We start from the raw sequence: 21368 nt of genomic DNA, 5'->3' as shown, positions 1-21368 counted from the left end.
CTGCCCTGCCTTGCCCTGAACTCTGGCACTAAACACCTAAACAGCATCGAATGGCATGGCCTGCCCTTTTCTGTGTCCATCCTCCAACCACCCTCTCATTTACCGCCGCCTGGCTTTGGGTCTTTTTTATTCTATTTTTTTCTCTACGAGTATGCTCCTGGGATGGCTGCCAACTGGAAAGCTTTTCACGTCCGTTTTTTTTTTCCTGTCCGAAGTCTGAAGTTCAACGGTGCGCAACAATTTGCAGGTCTACTAGAAGAACTCACAATAAATTTAAAGCGAACATTGAGAGTCGCAAATTGTAGAATTTAAGATGTACAAATGTAGTTTATCTTAGACTTCTCATTCATTGAAAAATATTCTCATAATTTATATAATTTTGGATGTATTTCTGATGTCTTGTCTACTATTTAATTTATCTGTTAGGAAATTTGCTGATTTTCTTGTCTTCAGTTTTGTGTTATTCGTTGTCTTTGTTCTTCTTTGTTTAGTTGACAACGCTGTCCTGTGCTGACACACGTCTGCCTCATTAGTTATTTGACTTCCGACCTTTGACCATATCCTCTGAATAGAGTCGTACTTATATGTATTTGTACATATATGTGCTCTCGTTTCTGATGTCATTTAGCACACATTGACCTATGCGATACAATAATTCATTTTGCCACCATCATTTGTTGTCGACTTCATCTGACGGGCTGATTTGTGTCGCTACAGCGAAATTCGCTAAGGATAATTGAATTAGTCGAGACATGATACATGTACGGATAGAATGAATTTGGTGAACGTTTTCCGTGGCATTCCAATTAATCATACGCCCTGGTGGATGTGCGAGTCAAAGAAGGCGCTAAAGTGAAATATTCGTTGTGTGGGATTTAATTAATGACGGTAAACCAAACCGTTCAAGTTTGGGGCGAGTTTCCACTCGAATTCGTTTGGCTTTAGGAAAAGTGTTGCATATTGCAGGAAGAGCAAAGCATTCATAGCCCATGCTCGTATCTGCAATTCCTAGCCGGCGCCTGTCGCACTGGCTGCATGCCAAGCCAATATTAACCGGCAATATGAGCAGACAATAGATGGCTAAGGGGATAACGGCTATCTCTCTGTGCATGGGAAGGGTGTGCAGATAGGAGCTTGAGGGGGCGTGACAGACAGGCAGACAAGCGGCAAACCGAAAAATGACAGTTCGTATGTCACAAGTGCTCACAGTTGACTTTAAAATCACATTCAAGAGTTCCCTGCTCCATGCATAGACATACACACACACACATGCAGATTTCCAGTTCAATTACACGACTGGGGCGTTGCATGCCACGACTGCAGACTGCCACACCTCCCTCAGGCAGCTCTCCACTGTGGCTGTCGCTGGCCACCCACACACACATGTTTATTGAAAGGTTACATGAATGACACACACGCCACAGAAATAGAGGCAGAAAGTGAAGCACCACCCATCCACAGGGACATCGACTTCGCCATCAACATCGACATCGACCCGGGGGCAGGCCATTTGCATTGGCTGCCTGTATCCTTTTGGATCCGTTTTTCCCCTCTGTTTTTCAATGCATTAAGTGAATGTATCTGATATACAGTCGCACACATGCACAAATGTGCATGTGACATGACAATGGGCATGCATTTAGGAGCACGAACATGCCGGAGACGAGCATCGAGCAACCGAGAGGCAAGCAGCAGCAACAGCAGCAGCCTGCTGCCAATTGCAACAGACGCCGCTGTCTGGCAGCTCGTTACGTGCCGTCACGACACTCTTCCCCCCACTTTTGGTTTACCCCTTAAAGAGCTTTACCCAATTTTTTGACTTTAAAATACAAACAAATCTACATGGATATTTTCTGGTCATTGACTAGAAATCCTTTTTTGGCACGTTTCCTGATTTGCTTGATGAATGATTTTTGGAAATTGATTGATGTTGGAACTTTGAAAACTTGGCAAAGATTGTAGCGTCCGTTCGGAGTCAATCGCATGCGAAAAGATGAAAAGGAAATCCTCAAATTTAATGAGTTAATCAATGCCTTAACCAAACCTTACTTCAGCAATCACTTATCTCTACCCGAAAATTCCCTAAATAAAGTTCAAATACATTAAAAATGTATTACAAAGTCAATTCTACAAGCAGGCATTATTTTAGCGTTATGGCCGCCCATAAACTTATTTTCTAAACAATTTAAGGAGTGCCAATAAAAGACTCGGACCCAGAACAAGGCCCTTAGCCGCCATAAATCCGAATGTTTCGGGGCTTTATGGTTGTAATTCGACACCTCACCGACAACGGACAACCCCATTCACACAATACGTGACCTGGTCGCGTTTTTAATTAACAATTACGTAGAACAGGAGAGGCAAGCCCAAGTCCCACGAACACGTGTTCCGGACTGTATGTAGGTTTCTGTCTAGGTGGTTCAGGTGGTTCAGTAGGGTTTCTTAAATTAAGATAATAGCTGGAAAATTACAAAGAGCACTCTCTTGGGGAGCCATGGAAATTTAAGCCCCAATCCAAATCAAAAAGAATGGGGGAAGGGAACAGCTAGAGCTCGCCCATCGAGGAAAAGCTAAAAACATACAAACAAACATTGGGCGCACCTTCAGGGCATGACGCAGCCTGAAACCATCTTTTCAAACTGAAAACCCCACGACATGCATTTTAATTACATTGTTTTCTGCACCTTAACGTGTGGATCTGCCATAAAAGCCAACACCAACAACTTCAACAATACATTTTGCATTGGCCGAAAAGGAACAAGAGCACTGCCATGAAAAGCTTCTTAAAGGCAAACCGAAAAAAGGAGGTTCCAGGTAGGGGAATGGCCAAAGAAACGTGGATGCCCTTTCAAGCAAAGCATTTGTTACTAGTTTTCTGGATACTAATTCAGGAATTGTGGAGGAAGATTAAATAAGGTTATATAAATATAATTATAATATTATTATGATATTAAATCTAATATTTTAGAGTATACCTTTGGTCGGATTAGTGTAAATGTTTGTGGCAAGAGCATGCCATGGTCTGGACTTTGGGAAACTGAAGCGAGGCATGTGCAGCAATTAAAACTAGCTGCCACTCGCTCACATGTAGAGCGGTAAGAGAGAAGACCTCAAATTCCTGGGGCCAAAGGTGTGGACAAGCCAACGTAACGCCAGCACCTGCTACTCGGCCAGAGTAGCGTGGGTGCGTGTTCATATTCCCTCTTCTGTTGCTCTTTCTGTTTGGCTAGTTCCGGGCTGTGTGCGATGGGGGGTCAACTTTGGTCAGTGATAAAAGCGAAACGATAATTTCCCCATACGTGTGTGTTGGTTGGTTTGTGGTAAAGTGAGCATTGACATGCAAATTTGCATTTAGAGGAAAAGCTTTTTGACGGCACGAAATGCCCAAAACAGGGAACGGACTTACATTATTAGTTGAAGGAAAAATGTAGTCCAGGCCGTGTGAAGGTCACCGTTGAGTTTAATGTGCAGCTGCTGCTGCAGCTGAAGTTTATTCCGAGTTGGTAGCAACTCAATTACATTCTGTTCCGGGGCTGAGGGCCGCTTTTTGGTAGCTCCAGGCCACGGCCCAGCGCGTGGTGTGTCCCTGATGAAACTCCGTGGTGGTAACATTGTTGATCTGACGCTCCTTCAGGTAGTCCAGGATCTTGGGCACGTTGGCCTTAACACCCAGCATGCTGGTGAAGATGCTGAAAATGTCAACGTAAATTCAATTTAAGCAACTTATCCCTAATCAAGATTGACTCACAGCACGCGCTGCTGGTTAAGCCGGCTCTCCTCAATGATGCGCTGAACGAACTGCACCTCGCCCCCCTCGCAAGTCAGCTCCTCGGCACTGCCAGTGCGCACGTTGTTCGGCGCTGGCCGTCTCTGGGGATTGCGAGTGTTGCCCCCGAACGGATTGGGGGAGTTTGAGTCGAAGAAGGGTGGATTACACAGGCAGAAGTGAAATTCCTTCTCCAGTTTCTCCGACTCAAAGTAGCTCTTGAAGATGCTGGACTTGTCTGGCTGGGCATAGACTTCAATGCGGTCTTCCAGGTTGTTTCGCTTGACATTCTGCCGGGCACAGGCAATGTTTTGTTGCTTCGACTCGAGGGCAAGCATGTTCCAGCCATTCTTTTTGGCGCCAAGCAACGAGTAAATGCAAGAGGAGCCACAACCTGCAGGACAATCATATTAAATACACTGCGAACGAAATGATGAGTGCCAAAACTTGCCAATATCAATGCCCCGCACATTGTCTAAGTTGAGCGGCTCCAGCATGTCCTCCAGCCAGAGGATGTAGTTCAAACGCAGGGCCAAAGTGGGCACCAAGCTGCCGGGTGCAAAATCAACATTCAATTCAAAATATTCTTGCAGCAGCATCTTCGTCAGTTCGCGCAAAGTCTTCTCATTGCGAAAATTAATCGACACTTTGCCAGTTAGTTCCTGTTTAAAGAGAATTTGCAATTAGCTCCTGCCTTCACACTGCTGCTGTGTCCAGTGGATTCCACTTACCAATTCGCAGACTTGTCTGAAATCTTTGTGCTTGATGGCCAGCTTGGTGTAGTCTGGCGGCACACGCAGAATATTGCGCGGATGCATGGCATACTTGCTTTTTTTATTGCCAACCATTTTATTTGGATTAATTAATACCGCGAAATGCCGGGAAGCTGGAACAGCTGAGTGGGTCATAAGTCTGGCAGCACTGGAGTCGATGTTCAGGAACTGGTTCTACCTATCGAACTATCGGACAATACCTCGTCGTGCTAATACACCATGGGCAGCTAAAACATCGACTGCTAATATATTTAATAACATTGCGCAGCCGCAACATGTCTTGGCCTGGAAAATTGTTAATTACGTTTGAAAACTTCACCGCTGGCTTGCCAGCATTGACAAATGACAAAAGTGCAACGGTTTGCCCCAGCTCCTGTGATTGCCAATGTAAATGCTGTCGGGGTTTCAGCCAAAAGTACGTTGCCTTCAATGGAGAACCTGTTTCGTCCTCCTCCACTGCCGGCGATGTCCAGAAAATGATGCGGCTCAGCACAGTCGACATGCTGCTGCTGCTACACTCGGCACAGGCACGCGACAATTTCTGGACAAATAATTTCTACAAGGCCAATCTTCAAGAGGATTATCAGGCGATTGGAGATGCCTTCGCATCGAGGCGGCGACAGGTGGATCTTGGGAAACTAGAGGCAATTATGGACACCATTACAGCTGGGTATCGACGCGCGGTGGGTCTTCTGCGTGGTGCCGAAGCCCATGGAGAGCTTCGGCCAAGCGCTGTTGCCGCATCATATCCAGGACTGCGTTGCGGCTGCCTGGATTGTGAGAAATGGCCCTGGCGAACCCTCCAGCAGGTGGTGGAGCATCAGCGAGAGCACAATGTGAGCGACAACTGGCACTGTCGGATGTGCTATCGCAGCTACTACCTGCAACACATGCTCTCCGCTCACCTAAAGAGGGACGTGCGCCGCGACGGCTTCGGACAGCTAATGGAGGATGAAACCTACAAACAGCTGCTGAAGGATCAAAAGAAACTGGAAGTCGAATCGTTCCAATCACGTCCTAAAGTCCAGGAGATGATTATCAGCACACCCGAGGGCGTCCATCTCGACTTTGAGAAGGAACTGAGAGTGGGGTTATTGAAACGTAAACGTTGTTATCTCAGCAATTGTCCGCGATGTAATCACGAGTATCACTTCCCTTTCAGCCATCAGCTGCACATGCGCCGACATCAAGAACAGCGCAAGAACACCACCAGATCGTGCCCCACCTGCTGGCGGTCGTTCCGTACTCGTGTATGTCTTCTGAAGCATCAGAAAAGAGCTCGCCTGGTATGTCGTCTGCGGTATCGGCCCTTCAAATGTCGCAGCTGCCGCTGGAGATTCCAAATGTGGTCGGCCCTGAAGTCCCATGTGCTCCGGCTGCATCAGCGAAGGAAACCATGTCTGATATGCCAGATGCCTACAGTGAGTCGTTGTTGCTGCTCCCACTCAGCCAAGGAGTGCCGTGATGCCATTAAGAAGCATCGAGAGATGCTGCGCCTGCAGCGTGGACCCCCGAAGGTGGACAGGAAGCAGCCCAAGCCGGTTTGCGGCATTTGCTCCCAAGAGTTGAGCAACAACTTCCTCCTGAAAGTGCACATGAACAAAAAGCATCTACACCGGCGAGATTTTTCGTGCGAAATCTGTGGATTGGCCTTCTACAGCCAGGGCTTGATGCAAGTCCACCGAAAAGCGGTCCATCTCATGACGAAGAAAATACACTGCGAGGTCTGCGATCTCACCATCAAGGACAAGAGCAACTATAAGCGTCACTGCCAGAGCCAGAGGCACCTGGATCAGTTGGTCAAAGCGTCCAAGGAGCGGTGCGAGACCCTAGAGGTGAAGCCTTTCAAGAGCCAGAGATCAGGTGTTGCAGTTCACTGTGAGACGTGTAACGTCACCCTCAAAGGCGACATCAATCAGCATTTGCAAACCATCAAGCACAAGCGAAATGTTACGAAATCAAAAGAAATTAAAGCGGAAAAAAAGGATTCCTTGGAACATTCCAGCGTGCGACAGGAAGCAGTAGTTGGTCCAGAGCCATGTAGATTCCAAAAACCCGAAAAAGTTAATTACTGTGGAATTTGTGATCACACAATCATTGGAACTATGCAGAAACACTTAAAATCGGGAAAGCATAGGAATAATTTGATGAATGATAAGGGAAAATAGAAACTATTGTATACAAGTGTTAATGTTAATTGTTAATGTTTATAAGCAGCTGGTAAAATGAAATTGTATTATTATTTATTGGAAACAATACTAATACTAATACATACTAAACTATACTATCGGTAGTATACCACATAGACACAGAGGATAATTTGCCTGACCGAATAGACACAGGAGAAAATTTAAGGTCATAAGGTATACAATCTACTAAAAATGAGTATTTATAATAAGTCAGATTGATTCTTTAATCGCTTTAAATTATTGTTTCAGTGTGAAAAGTCTTTGCAAGCTGGTAAAATCAAATGGAATATCAAAATCGAGGAATGTGCTTTAAGACTACGGTATGTTTACGGTATATTTGATCGATAATTCCGTGGTCACACTGAATCAAGTATATCATATATTTACGGTATTTTTTAAATAAGAAAGTATATCTTGGTATATTTCCGAGGGTCTGCCTGTATATTTAATCAATAATTCCGCGGTCACACTGAATCCAATATATCATATATTAGACAAAATGTAAAATTTTAACTCAAAACTTATACAATCCAATTAAAAGGAGTATTTATAAAAAGCCAAATTGATTCCTTAATCGGATTAAATTTTCGTTTTAGCGAGAAAAGTCTTTGCAAGCTGGTAATATCAAATAGAACATCGAAACCGAGGAATATGATATAAGACTACGGTGTATTTACGGTATATTTTTAAAAATTTTCGGTATATTTCCGAGGTTCTGTTATCGATAATTCCGCAGTCACACTGGCGGTAACACTGATTTTCAGCTTGCAGCGTGTTGGCCCATACTAAATTATTGAAAATAAAGGTTAGTAAAATTAAATTGACAAGTAGTTGCTAAGCCATCGCTTTTCCTCCTATTTTTGGTCGAAAACGCAAAGTGAACTTTGTTAAAAAGTGCGTTTTAAATTATAGCCTCAAAATTTTCCATGATGATTTAGAGAAAACCGATTTTTTTTGTGTATGTATATGTGTGTCTGTGCGTGTGTAAGTACGTCCTCGTTTCTTCATGGCGAAAAAATCATGCTGTGAAATCAATAAAAGTGAGAGAGAGCAAATGATTAGTGAAATATTATTTTCAATGTGAAAAAGGATAAGGAATAAACAGAAAGTGGGCTGTAGGGAATTGAAAGATTAATACACTAAATGAATCACTCGGAAGTACTCGCACAAAGAAAGTTATGTGTGCGTGTGTATGTATGTACACATATTCATGCAACAAAATGGCGGAGGCACATCGGAAAATCTCAAATGCTGTTGACGTTGCCTCAGCCAGTGTCTTCCCTCTTCGGGATGACCCGCCACCCCTGGTGGGTGAGTTTGAGTTTTTCGATTTTCCTTCGGCCAGCTTCACTTTGTGTATCTTCCGTGTGCGCCTCAATCTTCTCGCTGAGATCTGTGAACAAACACGCACACAAATGCATGCGAAATGTGTTTGTATTGTTGCACTTTGTTCGCCTTGTTTTCGTCATTGTAAAAACTGAGTGCGCCTTAGTGTGGAAGTAGGAGGAGGCGAAGGCCTCTGAGATCGGTTCAAGATTCGAGATATTCCATCTTACAGCGCCCACAGCCAAGAGATTTGTATAATGTGGGTGTGCCATTTGGTTTTGGTTGGGTAAATATGCACCTCTCAGACCAAGCAAATACTTGTACACGGGCCACGCGCTGGAATTGAGGTCAAAATCATCCACAACTGGGTCTTTTGCCGTGGCAGAGGGCCCGAGGCGCGGTCGGGTCGGGGTCGTCGACGCCTCGTTGCAGTGACTCTGCCACGGGGTGGTTTTTCACATTGGCCACTTTTGGGGAGGTGTTTAGAAGACATTGCAGGAAAAGTTCTTGCGAGTCGATTATGGATATACACACGTACAAACAGACTCGAGGCTAGGCTTAGGGCCAGGGTTGTTTAAGCTGCTTCGATACACACACACCCTAACATACATACATACATGTACAAGGAAAGAAAATTCAGCTAAATAAACAGAGTGACTCATGTCCAAGTCTGCAATGTGGGACTGTTTACCACTTTGTCGTTGACTAAACACGCTAATCAACGCTCGACTATGCCTAGTATATGTGTATCGGCGGGAGCGACTCTGTTTATTTCTCGGGGTCAAGGCACTTTAATTCGATGGCGCAGAAGACCAGCATCGAGCGAGTGAGATAGGTAGCAGGCGAACGAGCACCAAAGCAGAGGCCATAAACCTCCACACAAAGAAAGGACACTGACACTATGGTGCGCGGTTCTTGCGCATCAGCGGAGGGCAGACACAGCTTCTAGCTAGCAATTTGGTTACTTTTCGTGTCCCCCCATCCCGCTCGCTCCATGGGCCGCATTCTTTCAGTTTCAATTGTGGGCTATTAGAGTATGAGCGTGAGCGCAAACAAAGAAAGCTGGAACAAAGAAGTAGAGAGAGCCACCATATGATTCAATGCGAGCGAAAGTAATTCAAGTTGGTTGAACTAAAGTCCATATTTTCGATGAGATACATCTAGAAAATATTGATTTTTTCATAAATATTTTTCACACTAATATCGTTAAATATCAGCAATTTGTGTGCTGAACTTCCAATGGATGGCAATGCTTGCCAAACAAAGCAAGTGAAAAAGAGAGCTAGAGAGTGTGTGAGCGAGAGAGAGCAGAAAGGGGAGAACAGAACAAAGCAGCAGAAACAGTGAAGTGAACTTGAGTTTGTTTTATTTGGCGAGGTTATTTCCATGAAGTATTTCCAGTTTGCATTGAATGTTTTTCCCGAGTGCAGGTGCTACAGTTATGTACATATGTGGTGAAAATAATTGTAATTATCTATGTGGAAGTTGTCGTTTAGTTTTCCTGTAAATTTGCGTCACAATAGAACGTGATTGTGTAAGAGCTGGAATAAGAGTTGTGATATTTTAGTCTTTCCTTTTCCGTCTCCCAAGTCGGGTATAAATTTGTTTTGTTTTTGATTCCCAAATTCTATCTTTGCTTGAACAGGACTCCCATATACGCAAGGCAGCCCAAGTGTAACGGAACTGAGAGACTAATCCCCAGTTTCCACGCAGGCCACAGCTGAAGAAGACCAAGACTTAGACGAAGAAGCAACCCAACCGAACGGAAGGAACGCCTCCACTCCACTCCAGTCTCAACGCAACCTACACCTACCTTGTCACTGTGTGCGTGCGCGTGTGTGTTGTTTGATTTGTGTGTGTCTCGTTTCTGTGTTGAAGGATCAAGCCAGATCCGACCAGGAGGAGCAACCAGCGGATCCCCCAAACGACCGACCGACCACACTCTAGACAGATCTCGCTCCTTGCACCTGTGTCCACAGCTGCAATTTATATTTCGCCCCGAGTTGATCCAGAAAAATCATCACCATTCCTCTATCAACGTTCGACGCCGCTCCCCTTTTGCACTCTTACGACGACAGTCCGCAACGTTGGGAGCACACCAACGGGCACCAGGCAGGCGTCATCATAGATCAGTTTCGGAGCGGTAAAACGATCACCATTGAGGGAGGCACCAGCACCGGTGATACGACGAGCATCGGCGGCGGCAGCGATTTAAGACTGGTAATAACGGCGAACCCTAGCGAGATCGAGCGCAATTACGATCAGCTTACCAATCGTGGTGGCGGCGGAGGCGGTGGCGTTATAGGCGTCAGCTGCGGTGGCCAAACCCCACCGACACCAACGGTCGGGAAAACCCTGCTCAACACCAGTCCCAATCTTTTGCCGATTACAACAGCGACTGACACGTTCAACAACCTTAAGAATCTGGTGAAGATCGACAAGGGCTCAACACCCGCATCGAATCAAGGAGGTGGCAACTATCGCAAGGGCTCGAACAGTTCTATCTACAAGTCGGGCAGTGGCGGTGGAGTATCCCCAGCCATAAGCAATAGCAACGAGGGTTTGGGTGGTAGAAACGGCAGCCGTTCATCTGGTGGCCCAACTGGACACTTTTCCACTGGCTATAGTAAAAATTCCGCCAAAATTCGTCAACACGATAGTGAGGTGAGCCCAAGACCTCGACGATCTTACCAGGGTGACTCGTCGTCGTCGCGTTACTATCAAAAGAATAGTGACATTTTGGGTCAAAGCATCAACAGTCAGCAGCTTGGAAGCACCGACGGAAGCTACAACGGCTCTGGACGATATTCTTCGAGTGATCAGCAAGGCGGAGCGCATCGTGGTAGTCGCAGCTATCACTCCAACTCCGATGGCAGCTATAATCGATCAATAAACTCCAACTCCACCGGCGGTCCTGCTGGCGGAGCAAGCAGCGGAAGTGGTGGCGGCGGCGGCAGTAATTACCGCTCCTCCCGCAACTACGAAAACGGCAATGGAAGCAACGGACAACAGTCGCGTTACGGCAACGGCAACTCCTCGTCCAACTACAACGGAGCCGCATCGAGCTCAATTAACAAGTCATCGTCGTACGGGCATCAGCGTGGTGGCAACGATGGAGTCGTGAGCGGAGTTCGTCGCGAAGAATACCCCAACAACTACCGCGACAGCTACGAAGACTCTCCCTCACATCAACGATACAACAATACTAACAGCCAAGAGCGAAACGGAGGTGCTGGAGGCTCTGGAGCAGCAGGCCCTCGATCTGGTTACAATAGGGCCCCCGAGACCGATCGCTACGAGCGTGGTGCGCCCTCCAGTCGTCCTACAGGCGTTCGCAACGGAAATGCGCCTGCTCAGGTGTCAGCTTCCACTTCCAATTCTTCGAACATTTCTCTGAACAACTCTGCCAACTCGGCAGCCACTTCTCAGCAATTACAGTCGTCGCAACAGCAGCAGCACCAAAACCAATCGCAACAGCAGCAGCAACAACAACAACAGCAGCAGCAGCAATCACAGGCAGCAGGAGGCACCAAGGCAAACACTCCGCCACCAATTACTGGTCGCTGGATACCCCCATCTTTGCGTCCACAGCATGGACTTACCCCGAGCGAGAAGAACGATGCCGTGTTCCGGCGCGTGAGGGGAATACTGAACAAGCTTACGCCCGAGAAATTCCAGGAGCTGAGCGATGAACTACTGCAGCTTGACCTCAATTCGATTGTCATTTTGAATGGTGTGATCTTGCTGATCTTTGACAAGGCATTGGATGAGCCCAAGTATTCGTCTATGTACGCACAGCTGTGCAAGCGCCTGTCCGAGGAAGCACCATCGTTTGATAAGGAACCGAACACTTGCACTTTCCTGCGACTGCTGATTGCGGTGTGTCGCGACAAGTTCAACAATCGGCTGAAGCGTGACGAGAACGACAACAGCAGACCGCCGCCAGAAAATGAGGCCGACGAGGAGGAACGCCGCCACCTGGCGAAGCAGCGCATGCTCGGCAACGTTAAATTTATTGGGGAGCTCAACAAGCTCGACATGCTGTCGGAGAACGTGCTGCATCAGTGCATCATGGAGCTACTGGACAAGAAGAAGAAACGTACGGCCGGTACGCAGGAAATGTGCGAGGACATGGAATGCCTGGCTCAGTTGCTCAAGACTTGCGGCAAGAATCTGGATTCAGAACAGGGCAAAAAGCTGATGAATCAGTACTTCGAGACGTTGGAACGTCGATCAAAGTCAACTGAATATCCACCAAGGATACGCTTCATGCTAAAGGATGTCATCGAGCTGCGACTGAACCATTGGATTCCACGCAAGGTTGGCACCGCCGAGGGACCCGTCCCCATAAAGCAAATACGCTCGGACGACGACTCTATCATTCGCACCCCCTTCCCCAATCGCAATCGGGATATGCGCAACAACGATCGCGATGGCGACAGCTGGATGAATCGATTCCACTTGAATATCCAGCCTGGCTACAATGATATGTTCAGCGGGCTAAGCGTCACCGGATCCTCTCCAATTGTGTCCCCGTAAGTAGAGAATTTCAGAGCAGCATTCTAGCTGTTTTTAAATTAAATCTTCCTTTCAGATTCGCCACCAGCTCGAATCGGGACCGGGATCGCGATAATCGTCAGTACAACAATCGCGGCGACCGTAATCGCGACCAGAACGGTGGAGGCGGCGGCAGCGGTGGCGGTGGTGGCGGAAACTACAACAATCGCTACAACAAGCACAACCAGAACGGAGGAGGAAATAGCGGTGGAGGGTCATCCGGTAACCGGGACCGCGACCGTGATGATTCGCGCAGGAACAACGACCGCGACAGGGACCGCAACGATGGACAATATGGCGGTAACCAGCTGCTGGGAAGCAAGGAGCTAGCGCCGCGTTTCAAGCGTAATTTGATCACCACAAACCAGGATGCGGTGGAGAACTTGCAAATGCGCCCGGCGGCCAACTCCTTGCTTTTCCGAGCGGCCAACCAGAACCAGAAGTTCCCAGCCACGTTGCCCATGTCGACGCCACCCAACAGCAGTCAGAGCAAGGAACAGGGTCAGCTATCCAACTCGCACTATCCATTGCTGGGCACTCCAACATCCCATCTGATGAATCCAGCACGTCCATCGTCCACCCCGTCTGCGGAATATGCAGATAACAAGACACTGCATGGTGTTCAGCAGGAGAAGACCCTTAAGGCGACTTCATCATCGCCCAACTTCAGCTCGGGTGGTGGTGGCTCTCATGAGAAACTGAATGATCAGAACTCGGATGCCCAATCCGCAAAGTCTTCGATCGACGGCAAAGATCAACAATCGGTGGAGAGACCTTCAACACCAGCAGGCAATGGCACAGCCAAGCAAAATAAGAAGGATAAGTATACCAGCAAGGAGGAACTCGGCAAGAAGGCCACCATCTACTTCAAGGAGAACTTCTTCTACGAAGAGGAGCCAAAGGATGAGGAGGAGACAGAGGTTGAAGCTCCTGCACCAGCTGCAGAGCAGGAAGATGAAATACCAGCACCTTCTGTCAAATCGGACCGCTTCACTGAGCTACTGGAGGGATTCCAAGAGTTGAAATTACCCGAGAAGGCTCTGAAGGATGTGTGCATTAACTTGCTAATGGATGTGCTGGACCGTGCGAATGAAGTCTACTTGGAGCGCGTCGTGCGCTTCTTGCAGGCAATGCGCAAACAGTCGAGCATCAAGCCGAACATTATTGTAGAAGTCTTCAAGCAGTTGGTGAACAAGATGAATGAGCGCGAGGCTCTCAACCCGAGGATCACGGCCCATGTGGCAAATGTCCTAAGCAAGACCGTATGCGAGCCAGCTCTGCTAAAGCTGAACGACATCGCCAACTACACGGACAATGGGCAGCACTTCCCGCTGTTCCTTTTGGTGCTGCAGCAGCTGCACAAGAGCATTGGCAAGGAGAGTTTGGAGGAGAAGTTCCGAGCAAGCAAAATTGATCTGATGAGCAGTCTGCCGGAGGTTGATCGAAACAAGGAGAGACTGGCTGAAATACTCGAGGATCGCAATCTTTCCTTCCTTTATCCGTTGCTTAAAGTGCAGGCCGAGATGATGAAGCAGCTGACGAGCGATCCAAGTCCCCAAAACTTCTACAAGTGGATTAAATCGAATGTGGACAACAAGTACTACAAGGACCCCGGCTTTATTCAAGCCCTTATGACAGTAGTGGTCAAATATATAACCAAGGAGACGACACTGGCCCCCAATCTGGATCCAAAGGAAGCACCGGAGAAGTCTGTTACCCAGAAGGAGCAGCAACTGTTGGAGAACTACAGCCAGATGCTGCAGACCTTCCTTGGACAAAACGAACTGCAACTCATAGCGCTTTATGCCTTGCAGGCGTTCTGCTTTAACGAGAATTTCCCCAAGGGTAAGTCGGTGAAGAAGAAGACCCCGTCCCCTGCCCCTCTTTTTTATTAGTTCAAAGAGCTAACTGCTAATCATTCTCTTTGTACGTTTTAGGCATGCTGTGCCGCTGGTTCAAATATCTGTACGAGTCGGAAATTATTGAGGAGGAGGCATTCGTCTCGTGGAAGGAGGAGATTTCCGACAAATATCCAGGCAAAGGATCTGCCCTGTTCCAGGTGAACGCCTGGCTGACTTGGCTACAAGAAGCCGAATCCGAGGACGATGAGGATTAAGAAGCACCGCTCCGAATAACAAAAATAACAACAACAAAAACACTATTGTATATCACCTTAATTTATATTCACAAATTGATTACATGAAAACTAACAAAGAAAAAGCCACAAAAATTAAGCAGGATGAAAGTGAAAGTGAAAGCTTGGAAACGCGGTTGCAAATCTTAGTCAAATTATAGTAGAAGAACCCACAAGTTAATCAAAATTATTTGATATCCATAAATGCAAACAATTAACAAATGAATATCAACAAATAAAACGCAATAGACGCAGACGTAACGAATAATTATTCCATGAAATATAAACGCAAACGAAAGTAGTAGATTTCAATTGACATTTCAAGTCACGTACACGTTCGTAAACAATAAATTTTTAATTTATAATTAGTAAATCTTAAATCTTAACTCAACCGGAACTGAGAACTGATCTATCGAATATTATATTCCCCCTAAATTTTTTGTTATCTTATCTCTATTTAATTGCCACTCGCACATTTCTCTTTTTTTGTATCCATTAACAGTAGTTCAAATCAAACACAGCTAAAGGAATATCAAAATCAGTAGATGTGCGCAGTAATTGCAGTAATCTGAATGTAATTGTGAACAAAATATCGTGCATATGTATTTTAACTCAAACAAAAATCTATAAAAATCTGCCGACACTAATAAGAACTCTAATAAAAATGCTATTGAAGTCGCAGGAAAATACCCAGTCTATTCTTTAAGCTATTTCGATATCCAAAAGCAAATCATGCTTATTTATTAATGCGGCCCAGTGCCGCATTTCTTTTTCAGGATAATTACGACCTGAGTTGGAGGCCGCAGCAGTGTAACCAAAAAGGTCCCATTTGAAGCTAAATCTTCTGGCCGAGAAGACTGACTCCTACGCTTCTGGCCAATAGGCATCACTGTATTAATGGACTTGCAATTAAATTGGTCTACATGTAGTTTCTTGAACAGCACAATAGCTTCTCGTTACTTCATTTAAATTTGAACGGACTGTACATTTTTGGCGGCAACTGACTAGCGAATGGTTAACCAGAACTGGTCAGCGATTCAAAGCTTTACAACACTGTTTGCCCACGCCAAAATCTGCATTTCATTGTTTTGTTTATTTACTCTTTTTAAAGTGTCATTTCTTCAATAAATTAACTTTAAATATAGTCAAACACATAAGTTGGAGTCCGAGACATGGAGAATCTTAGAATTTCGGATACAGCAGCAGCTGGAGATGTTGTACAGCTGAATGGCCACGGACACAGCCAGGAGGCCGGTGGATTCACCTCACATATGACCATTTTGGACAATGGTCCGGCACAGTTTATAGTGCGTGTCCTCAAGATGAATGGCAGCACAATGCTGATAATAAATTCGAAGGAAAGTGAGGTTTTCGATGAGCTGGCGGTTGGCATGCCCCCACGCGACTCCACCAAAAGCGATGCACTCTCATCGACCATTTTGGGTGGCTACGGCCAAACCGAATCATCTGTTCTGGCCGCCAAGCTGAGCAAGCGATATCGTCGCCAGTTCTTCGTGAGCTTAAACATTGGAGGAGATCGTCTGGTGACTCCGTTGTTCGAAAAATCGCTCGTCACCTATATGCAGAACCATCTGGATCACTTCGTATAGCCAGGCCCTTCGCATGGTATGTAGTGTGGCCTGTGATTAAAATTAAACTGCAGCAATATTTATTTATGGTTCATAGGCATAGCCAGCAATTGTTGACACTGCGCCGTGTGGGGGTCACAGGCATTGGGTGCGTTTATTTTGGTGATTGCTGCTTGCTGGCGACCCCACGGACGCCACTCTCTCGCCGCACAGAACTCCATTCTCCGCTCAGACGACGGCAACAACACAACACAGCCAGCGACATGCGTCGGACGAGTGAGCGCGAACTTTAAAAGTACAACAACGGAATTGTTTTAGTCTAATAAATTTATTACCCCCCGAAAAAAGTAAGTTTACATTCGTTCAATCTGCCTGCTGGCCATTCCTGCAATCAATTGTGTCGCGATAGTGTTCTGTGTGTGTAGGGCCGAGTTCACACGCTGTAGGTGTGCATGGCCGCATGCCGCACTCATGATCAGGTCTGTGTTCACGGTTGAATCTCGTTGCCTATGTCCGAAGTCAAGGCCAGTTCGTCTGCACGGGTAATGTTGATTGTCAAGTGATTCCAGCAGATTGACCATCCCCAATACATTAGACAAAACGAAGATTTGCTTGGATAGCTTTTCAGCTCTTCTAATAGTTGAAGTTTCACTTCCTGCCTGACTGTTATAAATCGAAATCTAGAGATAAGCCAACAGGCTGGCCAAATTACCCCCTTTAAGAATTTCTACCATAAAATATATAAAAAGAAAAGACCCCAGCGGCTTTGGGGTAGTTGTTGGATCTGCCATATCATTACGTGCATATTTGTTATTAAAACTTTTCCGTTAAACTTGAACAATTGGGCCTCTCGTGAGGCCCAGTCTAGACGAGATATTGTCAGCCGTATCAGCGGCAGAAACAATAGCATATCGCACCCAAATAGCAACACCAATTGTATGTACGGGTATATAAATAGCGCCACTGCCGGAAGGTCTGGCTGGTGGCAGGCCATGGGCGGGCTCCCACGAATGTCTGGAATGGTCTTTTTGTTTTACTTGTTTTACTTTTTCGCCATATCACACTGTCTGGGGATGTTGTTCGTTGGCTGATAAGGCATATAAATAATAGATCAGAATCACCTATACATAATGGAGGTGACAAGAGAGGAACCCGTTCGCGTTTTCATGCCCCTGCTGCATGCAAACTTTCCTCATTTGGTGTTGCATGCGTCTGTCTGGATTGCTGGAGTCCCGTGCAGCTGGCTGTCTGGATGTGGCTGGACTTTGGAAGTCTGTCGTTGTCAGCAACAAAGCAATTAGCCATCCATTGGACTCTGCAGTAACCACTCATATCAGCTCGCAGTGGGTCCACCGCCGCCCAGCGTCGCCACCGTCGCGACAAGATAACCCCAATCAACAATGTCCACATGACATGGAGCATTCTCGGCTGTCTCCGTTCTTGGCCGCGGTACGTGCATCTTCTAGATAAACCCGACTTGAGCACACGCCCGACCCAAAGCCTCTCATTGGACCCAATACCCGGCTCGTTCCGAGATCTCGCTTGTGGGCTTATCGGCCCCCAAAATCACCTTTGCCAGCCACCCAGACCCTGTGCCGTTCGTTATCAGTCGAGTGTTGTTAATTTGATGGAAATATTGAACATCATCCCGTTGCCGGGAATCGCAACCAGATCGAACTGGATCCAGAGTCCCGCATCCCGACTTCAAGTGTCTGAGATTCCGATTTTGTTTTTATTTACGTTCGCTTTGAATTCGGACCACGGAAAATTAATAGGCGGCACACACACGCTTCCCGCAATTGCTCCCCAACCGAAATTCGCAAATGTTTATACTATTTTTTTTTGTTATCAGCCCCGCCCCTAGTTGATGGACTTTGGGAGTGTCCGAGGGGGGGAATGGTCTGTGCATTCCCTGTCCATACATACTATATGCAGGAGGAGAGCTGCAGGGAGGGAAGGGAAGGGCTGCTCGTCGAACGTTTTGCTTATCAATCGCCGCTCGCGCCATACAAAGTTCAGAATCGAAGTCAGAAAATCCGGATTTCTGTTTTGTCACCGCCGCCGCCGCCGGTCCGCTTCCATTTCGCCAATGATATTTTGGGATGATTATGTTATATGACCGCCAAACGCATGGCAAACATTAAATTAGGTTGCGCCTGGGTTGGGTCCTTCAGCGGGTGTCTCTGGCAAAGCAAATAGAGATTATACAGAAATCCGATCGGTCCCCAAGGTTGAGCTTAGAGCTGTGCGCGAAACTGTACTTAAATAGGGGAGCAGCAGCTGCAGAGGCAGTCCGTGGGCTGATTCCTCTATCTATTTATAAATCTGGTGCTTCCATTCTCTCGCTCGAGTTCCCTTCACTTGGGCTTGATTTGCGATCGAGTGGGGAATGTACTATTGGCACTGAGTACACCTGTTGCGGAATTGCATTTGCTGATAGTGGCAAGAGCTTATCAAAATCAAAGTCAAAACCTCTTCCCCCCACCCGTTTCTTTATGTAATGCAGAGACCCCACTCGGTGGCCCGTGTGGCAGGCCTTGGGCTGGCAGAGAGAGAGGCTAGAGCGAAGGTTGTTCGTGCCCATGCCCGTGATTCACTAACTCTCGGCCGCCAGACAGCGCCTGATAGCGTGATAAGCGAAACCAGCACCCAGCAGAGCGATACCAATGCCGTCGGCACCCCTGCATACACGTTTTGGCCTTAAGAATAGACGCAGACGATTCCCGTTTCATTCACGTCATGGCGCAGAAACTTGGCTGATTTCGATATGGGAGCGGAACGGCATGTGGCGTCGGCATTTGTTGATTCGCCGTGAGATAACGGGACTGTGCGGTGCGACGGTGACTGCGCCTCCTGCTTTATCACAGCGGGCGCACACACACACGTCGTACACGGTCACAGCTGGCACCTGGACTCGTGGTGAGGGGGGGGCTTGGGGGTGGACCGCTGGCAGGCTGGCGGGGAACTCGACTTCGGGTACGGTACGAAGTGCAAGTCAGACAGACGAGCCGAGTAGCGTCGAAGCGATAACGCTTGCCCCCCAAAGAGCTTTACTGCGGTCTGATCATCGGGCGCACACATGCAGCAGCAGCAGCAACAGCAGCAGCAGCAGCAACAGCAGCAGCGGCGGCAGCGGCAGATCCGACGCTGGGTTTCCACTTGTGCGTTGATAAGGGAGCCCAGCCGAACCCCCAGCTCCTCCCATGCGTCCCACCAGACCAATCAGAACTATTGGAACGACGCTACACTCACGTAGTGTGTGCGCCTTTGCCCCAGATCCACTTGCCCCAATGGATTGTTTCCATCACGTCCCCAATGCCCACGCACCTGCCCCGCAGCCCCGCTGCTGTTTTGGTTCCGATCGCCTTTCCCCCCTGCCACAGCCCACCCCTGGCCCGTCTGCAGCCTTCGCCTGATAAGAGCCTCCGTCTGGCCGGCCTTATCGGGATCCAAGTTTCGAATATTACTCGAATGTCTGCAGGCGAGCGGTTCATTCGTTTGGGAAACGCGTTAGCGAACGCCTCGCCACAAGACACAAGTCACAAGACACAGAGAAAACGAACAGCTTTTCCCCTCTGAGAGCTAATCCAGTCATCAGCATGGATATTTTAGTACAAAAGTCGATCTTCAACAGCGGCAGAATCGGGGAGATATACGAGCCGCACGCTGCCTACTACTCACCGTATAACACACCGCCGTACATAGCGCCGTATCCGGATCCCGGCAGCTGGATAGCGGAACAGCAGATGCAGCAGCACATCAGATTCCCCACGCCGCCCATCACACCGCCGCGTCCTGCCGAGCATCAGCAGCATCCCACGCACCGCACATACTCGGTGATCATGAAAGTGCACAGCCAAGGCGACCTGTGCCGCAGTCCCGAGGAGTTCCAGGACGAGAGCAAGTCCTGCAACAGCAGCAGCAGTAGCAGCAGCAGCGAGTGTGGAGCTGGCAGCGACTTCATTTGCAACTGGCTGGAGTGCGAACGGTGAGCTTTGATCTCCAGATATGGTTATGTTTTCATGGACTAACGCTGGTTCGTCGCTTTTGCAGGGTATTCGAGACATTGGAAGCACTGGCCCAACACGTCACCCAGCGGCATGCCATTGCCTCCCTGACAGACGGCCTCTACTACTGCCGCTGGGCGGGTTGCCAGCGCAGCGAGCGGGGGTTCAATGCCCGCTACAAGATGCTCGTCCACACGCGCACCCACACCAAGGAGAAGCCCCACAGTTGCCATCTGTGCGAGAAGTCATTCTCGAGGGCGGAAAATCTAAAGATTCACATACGATCGCATTCGGGAGAGAAGCCATACAAGTGCAGCTTCGACGGCTGCCAGAAGGCCTACTCCAACTCCTCCGATCGGTTTAAGCACACAAGGACACACTCAATGGAGGTAAGTTGACTCACACGCGCACAGCCCACTCATTAAGCTAACGATCGTCCATCTTCTCTTTCCATTCCAGAAACCCTACATGTGTAAGGTGGCTGGATGCCAGAAGCGCTACACGGATCCCTCGTCGCTACGCAAGCACGTGAAGACCTTCAAGCACAGCATCCATCTAATTGCTAGCCAGCCACTGACTCTGCCCCATCAGACCCGCGCACCGTATATGCTGGAGGCCAGCGAGGCCACAGCACCGTACACATGTCTGCCCGCTGGCAGCGTTGAGTCATGCGCCTCCTCCTCCGCCTCCACGCGCTACTACCTGGAGCTGTCCAGCAACGAGCCCAGCGACTACTCCCAAAAGCAAAAGCCAGAAGCGGAGTATTCCCCCAGCTATTGGCTGAACGAGAGGCAACACAGCTATCTGCAGAGCGAAGATTACTTCATGAGCATGGAGGTGGACTCCCCGCTCGATCTGCGCATGCACCGAATTTGAATCCGTCTCTCTTCCTACCCCACCCAACCCTGCCCTCTAGTCACTGCGCTGTCCCAGCTCTTGTCATTAATCTTAGGCTACCGCTTAACTGCAAAATAAAGACTGTTGTATTTGATGAACAACTTCCATTACTCACTGGCAGAAAGTACTT

The 21368-nt window shown here is 47.8% G+C and overlaps 5 protein-coding genes across 9 annotated transcripts; 4 read left to right on the top strand and 1 right to left on the bottom strand.

The window, feature by feature from the left end:
- The first annotated feature begins 1693 nt into the window (after positions 1 to 1693).
- LOC117891505 (zinc finger protein GLIS2 homolog) lies at positions 1694 to 21332 on the top strand. Of its 2 annotated transcripts, none has more exons than XM_034796997.1 (4): positions 1694 to 1707; positions 20141 to 20322; positions 20388 to 20730; positions 20801 to 21332. In XM_034796997.1, exons 2-4 carry the CDS (start codon positions 20177 to 20179, stop codon positions 21215 to 21217), a joined length of 906 nt encoding a protein of 301 aa, XP_034652888.1. In that variant the 5' UTR covers positions 1694 to 1707; positions 20141 to 20176; the 3' UTR covers positions 21218 to 21332. The 2 variants fall into 2 exon arrangements, with proteins under 2 accessions (XP_034652888.1, XP_034652887.1); XM_034796996.1 differs by lacking the exon at positions 1694 to 1707 and adding an exon at positions 14477 to 14481 and having other exon boundaries at positions 19887 to 20322.
- LOC117891512 (U6 small nuclear RNA (adenine-(43)-N(6))-methyltransferase) lies at positions 3455 to 4659 on the bottom strand. The gene is made up of 4 exons (XM_034797006.1): positions 4498 to 4659; positions 4218 to 4428; positions 3749 to 4160; positions 3455 to 3689 (listed from the first exon to the last, which is right to left on the bottom strand). Exons 1-4 carry the CDS (start codon positions 4612 to 4614, stop codon positions 3512 to 3514), a joined length of 918 nt encoding a protein of 305 aa, XP_034652897.1. The 5' UTR covers positions 4615 to 4659; the 3' UTR covers positions 3455 to 3511.
- Positions 4798 to 7002, top strand: LOC117891497 (zinc finger protein 728). 2 transcript variants are annotated; one of them, XM_034796985.1, is made up of 2 exons: positions 4798 to 5640; positions 5702 to 5943. In XM_034796985.1, exons 1-2 carry the CDS (start codon positions 4815 to 4817, stop codon positions 5800 to 5802), a joined length of 927 nt encoding a protein of 308 aa, XP_034652876.1. In that variant the 5' UTR covers positions 4798 to 4814; the 3' UTR covers positions 5803 to 5943. The 2 variants fall into 2 exon arrangements, with proteins under 2 accessions (XP_034652876.1, XP_034652875.1); XM_034796984.1 differs by having other exon boundaries at positions 4798 to 7002.
- On the top strand, positions 8715 to 14841 carry LOC117892667 (eukaryotic translation initiation factor 4 gamma 2). Its single transcript, XM_034799056.1, is given in 4 exon segments — positions 8715 to 8731; positions 10058 to 12589; positions 12649 to 14456; positions 14549 to 14841. Coding segments are annotated over 4 exon segments (4536 nt in total). The 3' UTR covers positions 14728 to 14841.
- Positions 15818 to 16685, top strand: LOC117891523. Of its 3 annotated transcripts, none has more exons than XM_034797023.1 (2): positions 15818 to 16375; positions 16432 to 16685. In XM_034797023.1, exon 1 carries the CDS (start codon positions 15918 to 15920, stop codon positions 16353 to 16355), a length of 438 nt encoding a protein of 145 aa, XP_034652914.1. In that variant the 5' UTR covers positions 15818 to 15917; the 3' UTR covers positions 16356 to 16375; positions 16432 to 16685. The 3 variants fall into 3 exon arrangements, with proteins under 3 accessions (XP_034652914.1, XP_034652913.1, XP_034652912.1); XM_034797022.1 differs by having other exon boundaries at positions 15819 to 16371; XM_034797021.1 differs by having other exon boundaries at positions 15822 to 16366.
- Positions 21333 to 21368: the final 36 nt, after the last annotated feature.

This window comes from Drosophila subobscura, chromosome E (assembly GCF_008121235.1).
Source record: "Drosophila subobscura isolate 14011-0131.10 chromosome E, UCBerk_Dsub_1.0, whole genome shotgun sequence".
NCBI lineage: Eukaryota > Metazoa > Arthropoda > Insecta > Diptera > Drosophilidae > Drosophila > Drosophila subobscura.
Note: the sequence above shows the minus strand (reverse complement) of the source record. Positions and strands in the feature narration are given on the sequence as shown.